Source organism: Pocillopora verrucosa, chromosome 1 (genome assembly GCF_036669915.1).
Source record: "Pocillopora verrucosa isolate sample1 chromosome 1, ASM3666991v2, whole genome shotgun sequence".
NCBI lineage: Eukaryota > Metazoa > Cnidaria > Anthozoa > Scleractinia > Pocilloporidae > Pocillopora > Pocillopora verrucosa.
In genome coordinates this window covers 18,136,599-18,149,513 of record NC_089312.1, presented here as the reverse complement: position 1 = coordinate 18,149,513, position 12,915 = coordinate 18,136,599, and the positions used below count along the sequence as shown (strand labels likewise).

Sequence of the window (12,915 nt, the reverse complement as noted above, 5' to 3'; positions counted from 1 at the left end):
TATCATGTGTACCGCGTCCACGTATATGTGCATCACGAGTGTGTTTCTGCTCATACGTGAATTTGATACTTGTAAGGTAGTTCCCAATCAAGAAAATTTCAGTGCGAAATCATGAGATTTTTAGGTGTACTTGAGAAATGCGTGTATCCTTCTTAGCTTCGTGCGCGCGAGTTTGACTGCGTAAAACAGCCCGTGCGAGGAAGCCTGTGTGGGTACCTCGAGAAGATTGTCTTGTCTTTCCTCAGGGGTGATACTATCTTCAGCAAAGGCTCTCTTGATGGCTACAAGTTTCAACATGACCTTAACAGCCTCTCGTTTGCGACCCAATGTGCTAAGTTTTTCCGCCGCACGGGACAGATGCTGTGATCAGAGAAAGACAACACAAGAGTCATATTTTTTTCATCTTAGGTTTCTTCTAAATTTGAGAGTGAAACCAATATCCTTTATAAAAAACATAAGGATAAAAAAATATCTTTTGATAAAAAGAATGGACTTATTGAGGGCTTTTTAAATTGACTGATTTACAAACAAATTATTACTATAATCATTCTGTTATTTACCACTGATAAATAATACCAGTAGAAAAGAAATAGAAACAAATATAACTCAATTAAAGAAAATTACATATTAAAAGTAAAATGTTTACGAAATTACAAATCAACGTAAATAGAGCATTAGCATGTGGATCACCCACCTTGCAGGCGATAATCAAATCCTTGCGGGCATATTCTTGCTTTCTTAAATGAGGATCATTGACAGCGTAATCAGACAGTAAAGTACCCAGCCTGAAATGAACACATTCATAAGAAATCAAACAGATCTTTGGTACAGAGGAAACAGGACGGAATAAACCAGAATCTTAGTGGCGATAGCTGTGTGTAGAGCAGGTTTCTCATACATTTTATAAGGTACTGGCTGTAAGAATTTGTCTGTCAATAAAGAGCTTCTTACGTTGGTGATCATTTCCTTTATTCTTGTGGCTTTAGCTGGTAGTTCGAGGGTGATATTGTAAGGAGAAATTAGATGATAATCACCCTTTGGAGTCATAGGGATAAAATAAGAAGTGCGAGCGTTTGCAATGCAGATGATCTCTATTTATAGGCAAATGAAACTCAATTTCCCACGACAGGTTTAGCATCTGGCCTAGTTCTAAATTTTTGGGTTTTCAGAACTCTGAAAGGGTTATTTACTGAGATATTGTCAAGAGACGACAATACTCCAGCAATCTGAGAAAAGTTTAATTGTGCCGGGAATGGAAATAAGAAACACCACCGACAGCCAAGACTCTTAGATCGTAATGCAAAAAACCGTTGTCTGCAACCGAACCTTTCGGTTGTAAAATTTTGACTTGGACGTGGGCCTTTCTTTCCGTGCGCCTAGCAAGTGATGTATGTTAATTTAGCGGCGTCCCTGTTTCCTTGAGATGTTTGTCAAATGTCTAGTAATTTAGCATTGCTTTGTCAATTGAAGATTCTTTTGTCTTTATTCCACAGTCTACAGCAAGTACTCCCTAACAGCTCTCAGCCGATGCAGTACATACCTCGCTGCGAGGACCGCTTCGATGTATTCCGCCATATTGGCTTTATTAGGGTTGTCTTCAGCCAAGTCCCGAAAAACATTTCTTGCACGTAACAAAATATTGCGTGCCTGAAAAAATGATTGGGATTTACGAAGTAACCTTCACAAAGAGGTAATTTGCATAAGTGGAGACCTAAACCGTTTCTAATCAATGCCTTACATTCAGAATGTATCTAAATTTGAATCCAAAGCGCAGGGTTATGTTTGTTAACGGGATAAACCTGCCTAGTTACAAGAGCTTACCCCGGTTTCTTAACAAGAAGCCACAGGGAGCAATGCTTTCACTCCTGGATGGAGTATTAGTCCATCGCATGTTATCTCTTCCCCTCCTCCCCCCCCCCCCCCCGCCCTTAAAAAAAAATGTAATAATTGGGCTTCGATCACAATTCACAAATTGCACAATGGTCTGACAACCGGCTTCAAATGACAAGCCTGGGTTTTCTTACCCAAGAACACAACACAATGAATGAGGTCGCGACCCCCCCCCCCCCCCCCAACAAGTTACCACCTTAAGGAGGGAGCCCTTAAACCTCTGGTAAGATTTGTGCCCAGTCATTGTGTAAGAGTGTCTCGAAAAACATTCTCCCAGAAAAGCCTGACGAAAAGGAAAGAAAAGATGATTACCCTGTCCTTAGCTGGAGGGTCTGGCGTGTTTAACATGGTGGAATTCTTGTCGACTTTAGCTAACGAGGCTTCACACAGCAGCAACGTAGTCGCCAGCCAAAATCTTTGATCTCCATGAAGTTTCTACGAAGAACACAGGCACATGCAACATCACGAAAATATTGTAACAATCTGAGCCATCGGATTTGGTGAAGTGTTTCTCCTCAAGGTTTGATTAAATCGTATTTCGATTATTAACAAGCTGATCTTCATAGCTTATCCACTTCAGACAGTTTAAACAGAGATTGCAGACTTCTGCAAGAGTGGACTCATCCCACTCAAGCGTTGGTTTCCCTAACGAGTAGTCTATGAGGCCTAAGGTTGGAAGCGTAGCCACACGCTGCCATCACAGCTACCGGTGTTCATCCCACTACAGATCCTACTCATAAGAGAAAGTTTTTCATGGCATGTTTAGGAATCTTGAGATGATAACCTCATTAACACAGCTTAGTTGCAGAGATCTATTTCGCTCACGAGTGAAATCCGGTGGCGTAATAAACAAATTTAAACGACACGAACCTGCGCTTCAAGTAACAGTGAAGTAGCTTGTCCCCAGTTTGACTCTGCTAACGCCATAACCGATAATTGCACCAGAATGTTAGCAAGAGTTCGCTTGTCGTCAAACGCCTGAACGTCAAAAAAAGAGAGAAAGAAAGAAAGAAAGAGACAAGTTTATCAAACAAATCAACACCCGTAAAAATCCTGCGCTGCTTTTACTAATAAAATCATACGAAACCACCCCCCTGAATTAAATAATTCTGTTATTTCAAAAATTCTATTAAATTGTAGTTGAAAAGGAAGAACGACTGGTAATCCGAATAAAACCAAGATTTTGAACCGGAGGAAAACTTTTCCAGAGTCATCACATATCTTTCATAATCCATAACCAAACTCGTTGAGCTTCACGCTCAAAGTCTTGTTTGCAACTTTATAATGTAATAGTCTGGCCTTCAATCACAAAAGGTTCTCCAAACGCACGCTCGAGTCGTACATTTAAAGAACAAAAGACGACTTTTTTCGGATTCATATTTGACATTTCCTTTGCTGTACAAAGAAATGTGACTGAGATTCATAAAGATGTCCGAACGGACTTACCCTTGCTGACAGATTTGCTTCGCTTAATAGCTGTCGAGCCGGCAGAAACTGACCCTAAATGGAAAGGATAACCACAAACATTTGAAACGTGAAGAGAACTGTATGTATATGCTTATTGGACACAATTTAAAAAGTAACCATTCGGTCAGCTGTACCTGCCGGATAAGTATTTCAGCCTGCTCAGTCCATAATTCTCGATAACACACGTCACTTATCACCCATTTGTGTTTGTTCCACGACTCCTCTTCAACAATATCCGCTGCGCCGGGCGCTTGAGGTCTGATTACTAGATTTGATGTCCTAGCTTCAGACATGACACTTTTGTTGTTTTTGGATTTTTCTTCTTCGGCTTTCACCTGGCGCTGTTTTTCTTTCCACATCTCGATTTCCTCTCGGGATCTGGAGAAAACCAAAACAAGTGACGATATTAACAATAAAAGGATGCAAATGACTTCGAAACCATAACGGAATCAAATATTAGCCTTTTAAGAAAAAGCCTTCAAAGTGGTGGTCTTTGTGTTCCCATTTTTGAGATTTAACGAATATTTGCCGGCTGCGATTTCCTGGCAAAACTCTTGCGTACATGGTAAGAACACATACACCTCTAGGGTCTCACGGTTTTGTGCAACAAGAGATCAGAAAGCAGCCCAACGTGGAAGATTTTTTAACTTAATTGCATTTTAACGTGGACTGTTCATAAAGCATATTTAAAAATAAAGATTAATTGACTGATTGATTGATTGTTAATTAAATAAATGCTCTTTCCTCGTAATTGATCACCTTGTGATTATGACCTCACACAAAACCCTCGAAGTATTCAGTTGTTTTCCAGACCTCTCTCTAGGAGAAAGGAAAGTCAAAGAACGTAACCAAAAAGCTATGTATTAATCGACTCACTTGGCTTGCTCTTGCTCTGTCAATAACATGCGGCCAGCACACTTCTCGTGATAGGCCACGCCCGAGGGTAGGTTTAGCTCCTGACATAATTCCAAGGCTCTAGAGTAGAAATAATTAATTAGTTCACTGGACGGCTACATAACCTTGAAACAGCAACATTAATTAAAAAATGTGAACCAAGTGGCTTGAAGAAAAGGAACGTTGTTTGAAATTTTGCCTGCGTTTACTGCGAACTTCGGTAAACTAATCCTTTGAGACATGGGAGCAAAAGCGTTGTTTTACTGATATGTAACTCTAAGCGGGAGTACTGAGCGCGATATCAATCTGGACACTTCGACTCTGATGTTTTCAATATTTTTCAACGGTTTAGCCATTTGACCTGTAAACCCCACAGTACACTATCTTACTGTAACAGCCAATAAAATCACGGCAAACTGAGCAATTGTTGCCGATTGTCCCACAAGAAATGAAGAAGATTGGTTGAAAACTGAACAGTTACTTTCTACAAGCTGCTGACGTTCGACTGACAAACTCTTTACCTAATTCCAATTCCGTTCAAGTCGCTGAAAAGTTAATCAGTTATCCAAACAACAATACTCTTCAGAACTAGCCACGCCCACGCCACTATCAACTTTACAAAAGCCCTTTCTCGTTTTCTTTGGCGATTTATTGATTTATCGCACTTCTAGGTGCCAATTTAAAACATATAGGAAAGGTGGAAAAGGATCAAAATGCTGTGAGAGACAAAGGTAACAGATTGATCAGAATGGCCCTCTTACGTATTTCACTATGCGTGCGTGGAGGGTCGAAAACAACTAGAGGTGGTCAGCCGAACAGGAACAGAGACTCAAAGCTCAGAAGATAGAAAAGGAGAAGGAGGAAGAGGAAGATTGTGAAAATCAAATTAATTTTCAGAGTAGCGAGAGGAATAACGGAAGAAATGAAAACACAGAGACTTAAGGAGAATTTTTACCTGAGATGAACAAGTTTCTTTAACTGGCTATTGTCAAATACCAAGTCCGCTATGAGCTGTTGCATCGCAACAACAGGTAGCGCTAACTGGTGATATCCCAGGTCACGTAGATCACGGAACAACGCTTGCATGTAGTACAGACTCAGCATCTGAAAAGGAAAACAACACTGCAATGAAATATCTATTAAATAATAATAATAATAATAATAATAATAATAAAAACAACAGCAGTAGTTATTACAAAGCGACACCCACTAGAATTGCAAAGAGAAATGGCTGTTACTATTCTTAATCGTGGATTCTTTGATCCATCAGACACATTTTCGCTCTGACTTCAAAGTGGAAAACTTATCATAGATATTTCTCAAGAGAAATTACGGGAAGTGAAAAGAGACCAGTCAGTGGAGATAGTCACTTAAACCTCGTAAAACAAATTTCATCATTTGCCGAGGAGCGATCTTGAAAACGGTAGAAAATGGAGTCTGAGACAAAAATTATTTTCCATCAAAGCGGCCTAAAATTTTCTTTTTCGTATTTCCGGGGCCGCATTTATTGTAGCCTTTACACTGAAAACGAAACTGACTTCTAACTTTGTTTCTAACGCTTACCGGCTTCAAGAAGGTTGCTTTATTAATCATTGTCCCTGTGATGTCACACTTGAAATATTCCTGAAGCTACGAGCCAGAGAGGAAATGCAACAAATAACGATGAAAACTCTTCAAAAATCGGAGAGTTTTAAGACTATCATTGAAACAGTGTGATCAAGACGCTTAAGGATAAAATCATTTCGCGAAAACATGTGAGCACTTCAGATGCATTCGAGAGCAAAAAGGTTCCATTTACCTTTTCCGAAAGTTCAAAAGTAGCCCATCCTTCTATTGTGCTTGGAAATAATGTCTTCACTGTCGATTTATCCACTTTTGTTTGAGACTAACAAAAAGTGAAACAGAAAAGTCAACGGTTATCTATCAAATATTTATGGCTTAGGCTACTTACATAAAAATATTTGTTCTCATCGGCCATTTACATGTTTTACATCATGTAAGAGCATAATCAGTGTAACAAACACGGCTTTTGTACACCTGCTTTCAACAGCTAACTCTGGGAAACTGGTTACGGCCGATGACACGACGGCGAAACTTATCAGTCAGTTTTCATAAACTGTTCAGATTTAAAATCATGACTAACCAACAACTACTCAATTGAACTCCACGATGATTACCGCTAAGGTTGTCGATAAGTATTTCGCTGTCACAGACCTAACAATCACTGTTAATCCTGGGATCTAACCATTCACCACAACATGACATACGTAAATACTGAACGGAGTTCAGCGATGTACGGACCTCTTTAGCTTCCTTCCCTTTGTCTTTGCCCTTTTTAGATTGAGCTATCTCCCCCGGTTTTCCTCCTTCCTTCTGTATTCGCTCAGCTGAAGAGATTGAAACCTAAACACAAGATATGATTTTCACCATCATATACGACAAGGCAAAGTCACATGGCATAGCCAGCTCACTTAAAACCAAACCAATCCAGCAGTTTTAATAGTAAAGTAGCTGCCCTCTTAAGGACACCCTCGCTAGCGGACAGGGCTCTTCTTCTGAGCGTGTCCGCTCATGAAAGCTACCACTGTATCATGTACAGAATTTCATGGCTTTTCTGAAAAGCGTAATTTTTCTGCGTTTTCCCAGCGAGGGGACACAAGCTTTTGGGAAACCAAAAGGGTTTTATTGTCTCCGCTCGCTCGAATCCCATAAAAATTACGCCTACCCAGGGCGTGAAATTAATTTTTTTTTCTGATAGCCACTTGGCTCCTAAATTCTTCAAAGTGGTAGCCAATTCAAAAAAAAAACCTTTTTTTACGCTGTCAGCGTTCTAGATTGACCCTCAAAATTTAAGTTAGGGAAAGGAGTTACGAAGTGGACACTAGGATGGTTGATATACAACGTTTAAGCTCAACTAAATCCAAGATGGCGTCTAGTTATCGATAGGGATGCATGTGCTGCGTTTTGGAAACAAACTTAACGACGAAGTTCAATTCACTATATCTCTTGGAAAGGTTATGATAAAACATTCTAGTCGCCAATTTGGTGACTAATTTTCAGGATTTGGTCGCCAAAGTGAAAAATTTAGTCGCATTGGCGCCTGTATTAGGCGCAATTTCACGCCCTGTGGACCCACCCAGGGGTTTCAAGAAGGATAGCACGCTTTGTACTCCGCCTTATCTCCCACGATATTATTATATTTTTAAATTTATTATTGATTTCACACACTCTTCTTCTAGAGTTGATGGTCTGTGGCTTAGTTGCCACTGTGACCCGCGTTTTCTATAATGACGAGATTTTGGTTCTCTTGCTCTCCACCGACACATTACATTATTGTTAAAAGCTAATTTTGTTTTACCTGCCATATCCTGTGGAGGAAGGCGTAAGCTAACAGCACATAGTCCCTAGAGTGTGGAGACGAGTTTCCAGCGACTTGGGCCAGCATAACATGAAGACGCATCAACGTCTCCAGCTGTCTGATGTCAATGATGTCTTGTACCTGCACGGTGACTTCTGAGGGGCGCACACCTATGACTGAGCGGTGCTCCCCTGGTACATATTTAGACGCATCTATCTCGCTTCCGCTCTCACTCCTCACATCATTGTGATCATCTGAAATATTAGACAGCCAGGTAAATGATATATACATTCAAGAAAAGATTAGACCATGATATCTATATTCCTGTGCACTGCAGGTCATACACAAGTGTTACCCCTCTCAAGATAATTAAAGACTCGAAGAATCCTGTCTCTCAGGAGTAGAGCCCTTTTCCACCAAGCTTCAAAAATAACCCGCGGTTGCTTTGGTTTTGCCTCACAGCGGTCTGTGTTTGGTCAAGAAAACTCGCCCTAACCCAATCAGATGCAAAACTAAAGCCAATCACGACTAGGTCTCTCATCTTTCCTCCTTGTTGCGTGTGCAAACGTATATCACCCTCATTAGGTTACAGAACAAAGTAAAACGCTCTTATGAATTTGCGGTCTCTGTACTTTCCCTGTGAAGAGAAGCTATTATCACACTATTCCTTTCACTGCTGACAATTTACCATGTTTTACAGTTCATAATTTATTTGTCTATATTTTAAAAAGCCTCAAACCAATTCAATGTTGTCATTCTTTGTCCCAAATTATGGTGAAAGATAGAAGATAAAATAAAAACATTTACACGACAATATCTGCAAAGAGCAATTTTCAAATTAAGTATCGAGGAAAATCCGATTGCAGTGGTTTAATGTCATGAAGCTGGGTGATTATTCTAGAAATAATGGCACCTCCTTCCTCACCAATCAGATGCAAAAGTACAATTAATCACCGCTTGGTCACTCACATTCACCGCGCTTATCCTCTTTAAGTCCTCATTGGCTCTGGTGATATCTACCCTTTTTTTGAGATTGGCAGCTTTGATTTACCTTGGTTTTGGTTTTCTGACTCCCACACAAAGAGCTCTCTAATAATACATCGCATTAGTAATTATACAGCTCGTATCACTTTTTACCTTGCTTGTTTTCTATATTTGAGGTTTTGTTCAGCAGAATATCAGATGCCCAAAGGAACTAAAAAAAAGAGGAAAAAAATTGAACGAAACGTTGGCAAACATGAACACGGAAATGAAAAGAAAAAGTTGAGCTACCTGATCCAAAGCGTCCTCCACCGGATACTCATTGACAAATAGCCATTCTCCAAATTCCATCAAGTAATCTACCTTTTGCCAGTCACTCTCTGGATTCTGTATTAAAGAGAAAACATATACTATATGGTTATGCACTGGCTACGGTAAAGCTCTATCCTCTCAGAGTTGAATTGGAGCCAATTCAAGTATGTCGCACTTACGTTGGGTGATGTAAGGGAGAGAACCACGTTTATCGTCCGTCAGGTTCTCTATAAACTTTGGTATCATGCGGACAGTGACTCGCAATTATTGTGATATTGACTCACGCACGTCTCGCACAATTTGTTTTATATTTCATCGTTACGTTGGTAACTCGAACAGTGTGCGTTGTATTTGATTGTTATGTAAGTTATTCGCGCTTTCTGTTTTGTGTTTAATTGTTACGTTAATAACTCGCACACTCTGTTGGGCGTTTGATTGTTAGTTAGTGACTCGTGCAGTCCGTTTCGTGTTTGATTGTTGGGTTAATGACTCGCACACTCTGCTTTGTGTTTAATTGTTACGTTAGTGTCACCTGCACTCTGTTTTATGTTTGATTGTTACGTTAGTGTCTCGCGCACTCTGTTTTGTTTTTGATTGTTATGTTAGTGTCTCGTGCATACTGTTTTGTGTTTGATTGTTACGTTAGTGTCTCGCGCACTCTTTTTTGTTTTTGATTGTTACGTTAGTGTCTCGCGCACTCTGTTTTGTTTTTGATTGTTACGTTAGTGTCACCTGCACTCTGTTTTGTGTTTGATTGTTACGTTAGTGACTCGCACACTCTACTTTATGTTTGATTGTTACGTTAGTGTCTCGTGCATTCTGTTTTGTGTATAATTGTCACGTTGGTGTCTCGCGCACTCTGTTTTGTGTTTGATTGTTACCTTAGTGTCTCGTGCACTCTGTTTTGTATTTGATTGTACCGTTTGTGCACTCTGTTTTGTGTTTGATTGTTGGGTTAGTGGCTCGTGCACTCTGTTTTGTGTTCGATTGTTACGTTTGTGGCTCGCTCACTCTGTTTCGTGTTTGATTGTTACGTTAGTGACTCGCGCACTCTGTTTTGTGTTTGATAGTTAGTTGGTGACTCACACTCTCTGTTTTGTGTTTGATTGTTACGTTAGTGACTCACGCACTCTGTTTTGTGTTTGATTGTTACGTAAGTGACTCGCGCACTCTATTTTGTGTTTGATTGTTACGTTAGTGACTCGCGCACTCTGTTTTGTGTTAGATTGTTACGTAGGTGACTCGCGCACTCTGTTTTGTATTTGATTGTTAGTTGGTGACTCGCGCACTCTGTTTTGTGTTTGATTGTTACGTAAGTGACTTGCGCACTCTGTTTCGTGTTTGATTGTAACGTTGGTGACTCGCGCACTTTGTTTTGTGTTTGATTGTTACGTAAGTGACTCGCGCATTCTGTTTTGTGTTTGATAGTTAGTTGGTGACTCGCGCACTCTGTTTTGTGTTTGATTGTATCGTTATTGACTCGGGCACTCTGTTTTGTGTTTGATTGTTACGTTAGTGACTCACGCACTCTGTTTTTTATTTGATTGTTAAGTAAGTGACTCGCGCACTCTATTTTGTGTTTGATTGTTACGTTAGTGACTCGCGCACTCTGTTTTGTGTTTGATTGTTACGTAGGTGACTTGCGCACTCTGTTTCGTGTTTGATTGTAACGTTGGTGACTCGCACACTTTGTTTTGTGTTTGATTGTTACGTAAGTGACTCGCGCATTCTGTTTTGTGTTTGATAGTTAGTTGGTGACTCGCGAAATCTGTTTTGTGTTTGATTGTATCGTTATTGACTCGAGCACTCTGTTTTGTGTTTGATTGTTACATAAGTGAATAGCGCACTCTGTTTTGTGTTTGATTGTTAGTTGGTGACTCGCACACTCTGTTTTGTTTTTGATTGTTACCTAAGTGACTCGCGCTCTCTGTTTTGTGTTTGATTGTTAGGTAAGTGACTCGCGCACTCTGTTTTGTGTTTGATTGTTACGTAAGCGACTCGCGCTCTCTGTTTTGTGTTTGATTGTGGGTTGGTGACTCGCGCTCTCTGTTTTGTGTTTGATTGTTACGTAAGTGACTCGCGCACTCTTTTTTGTGTTTGATTGTAACGTTAGTGCCTCGCGCACTCTGTTTTGTGTTTGATTGTTAGTTGGTGACTCGCGCACTCTGCTTTGTGTTTGATTGTTAGTTGGTGACTCGCGCACTCTGTTTTGTGTTTGATTGTTACGTAAGTGACTCGCACACTCTGTTTTGTGTCTGATTGTTAGTTGGTGACTCGCGCTCCCTGTTTTGTGTTTGATTGTAACGTTAGTGGCTCCCGCACTCTGTTCTGTGTTTGATAGTTACGTAAGTGACTCGCGCATTCTGTTTTGTGTTTGATTGTTAGTTGGTGACTCGTGCATTCTGTTTTGTGTTTGATTGTAACGTTAACGACTCGCGCACTCTGTTCTGTGTTTGAAAGTTAAGTAAGTGACTCGCGTACTCTGTTTTGTGTTTGATTGTAACGTGAGTGACTCGCGCACTCTGTTCTGTGTTTGATAGTTAAGTAAGTAACTCGCGCACTCTGTTTTGTGTTTGATTGATAGTTGGTGACTCGTGCACTCTGTTTTGTGTTTGACTGTTACGTAAGTGACTCGCGCTCTTGTTTTGTGTTTGATTATAGGTTGGTGACTCGCGCTCTCTGTTTTGTGTTTGATTGTTACGTAAGTGACTCGCGCACTCTGTTTTGTGTTTGATTGTAACGTTAGTGACTCGCACACTCTGTTTTGTGTTTGATTGTTAGTTGGTGACTCGCGCACTCTGTTTTGTGTTTGATTGTTACGTAAGTGACTTGCGCACTCTGTTTCGTGTTTTTGATTGTTAGCTGGTGACTCGCGCTCTCTGTTTTGTGTTTGATTGTTACGTTAGTGACTCACGCACTCTGTTTTGTGTTTGATTGTTAGTTGGTGACTCGCGCTCTCTGTTTTTTGTTCTATTGTAACGTTAGCGACTCGCACACTCTGTTCTGTGTTTGATAGTTATGTAAGTGACTCGCGCACTCTGTTTTGTGTTTGATTGTTAGTTGGTGACTCGTGCACTCTGTTTTGTGTTTGATTGTAACGTTAGTGACTCGCGCACTCTGTTTTGTGTTTGATTGTTAGTTGGTGACTCGCGCACTCTGTTTTGTGTTTGATTGTAACGTGAGTGACTCGCACACTCTGTTCTGTGTTTGATAGTTAAGTAAGTGACTCGCACACTCTGTTTTGTGTTTGATTGTTAGTTGGTGACTCGCGCTCTCTGTTTTGTGTTTGACTGTTACGTAAGTGACTCGCGCTCTTGTTTTGTGTTTGATTATAGGTTGGTGACTCGCGCTCTCTGTTTTGTGTTTGATTGTTACGTAAGTGACTCGCGCACTCTGTTTTGTGTTTGATTGTAACGTTAGTGACTCGCACACTCTGTTTTGTGTTTGATTGTTAGTTGATGACTTGCGCACTCTGTTTTGGGTTTGATTGTTACGTAAGTGACTTGCGCACTCTGTTTTGTGTTTGATTGTTAGTTGGTGACTCGCGCTCTCTGTTTTGTGTTTGATTGTTACGTAAGTGACTCGCGCATTCTGTTTTGTGTTTGATTGTTAGTTGCTGACTCGCGTTCTCTGTTATGTGTTTGATTGTAAGGTAAGTGACTCGCGCACGCTGTCTTGTGTTTGATTGTTAGTTGGTGACTCGTGCATTCTGTTTTGAGTTTGATTGTAACGTCAGTGACTCGCGCACTCTGTTCTGTGTTTGATAGTTAAGTAAGTGACTCGCGCACTCTGTTTTGTGTTTGATTGTTAGTTGGTGACTTGCGAACTCTGTTTTGTGTTTGACTGTTACGTAAGTGACTCGCGCACTCTGTTTTGTGTTTGATTGTTAGTTGGTGACTCGTGCACTCTGTTTTGTGTTTGATTGTAACGTTAGTGACTCGCGCACTCTGTTTTGTGTTTGATTGTTAGTTGGTGACTCGCGCACTCTGTTTTGTGTTTGATTGTAACGTGAG

The 12,915-nt window shown here is 40.4% G+C and overlaps 1 protein-coding gene across 1 annotated transcript in view; it reads right to left on the bottom strand.

The window, feature by feature from the left end:
* LOC131799741 (cilia- and flagella-associated protein 46) overlaps positions 1–12,915 on the bottom strand; it is a 47,139-nt gene that overhangs the window by 14,152 nt on the left and 20,072 nt on the right. The window contains exons 28-42 of the mRNA XM_059117440.2: positions 8,882–8,977; positions 8,747–8,804; positions 7,610–7,863; positions 6,553–6,654; positions 6,050–6,136; positions 5,815–5,880; positions 5,207–5,355; positions 4,234–4,332; positions 3,492–3,735; positions 3,337–3,390; positions 2,761–2,868; positions 2,203–2,325; positions 1,541–1,647; positions 695–785; positions 217–360 (exon numbers count right to left, since the gene is read on the bottom strand). Coding sequence (XP_058973423.2) covers positions 217–360; positions 695–785; positions 1,541–1,647; positions 2,203–2,325; positions 2,761–2,868; positions 3,337–3,390; positions 3,492–3,735; positions 4,234–4,332; positions 5,207–5,355; positions 5,815–5,880; positions 6,050–6,136; positions 6,553–6,654; positions 7,610–7,863; positions 8,747–8,804; positions 8,882–8,977 — 1,782 coding nt within the window. The remainder of the gene's footprint in view (positions 1–216; positions 361–694; positions 786–1,540; positions 1,648–2,202; positions 2,326–2,760; positions 2,869–3,336; positions 3,391–3,491; positions 3,736–4,233; positions 4,333–5,206; positions 5,356–5,814; positions 5,881–6,049; positions 6,137–6,552; positions 6,655–7,609; positions 7,864–8,746; positions 8,805–8,881; positions 8,978–12,915) is intronic.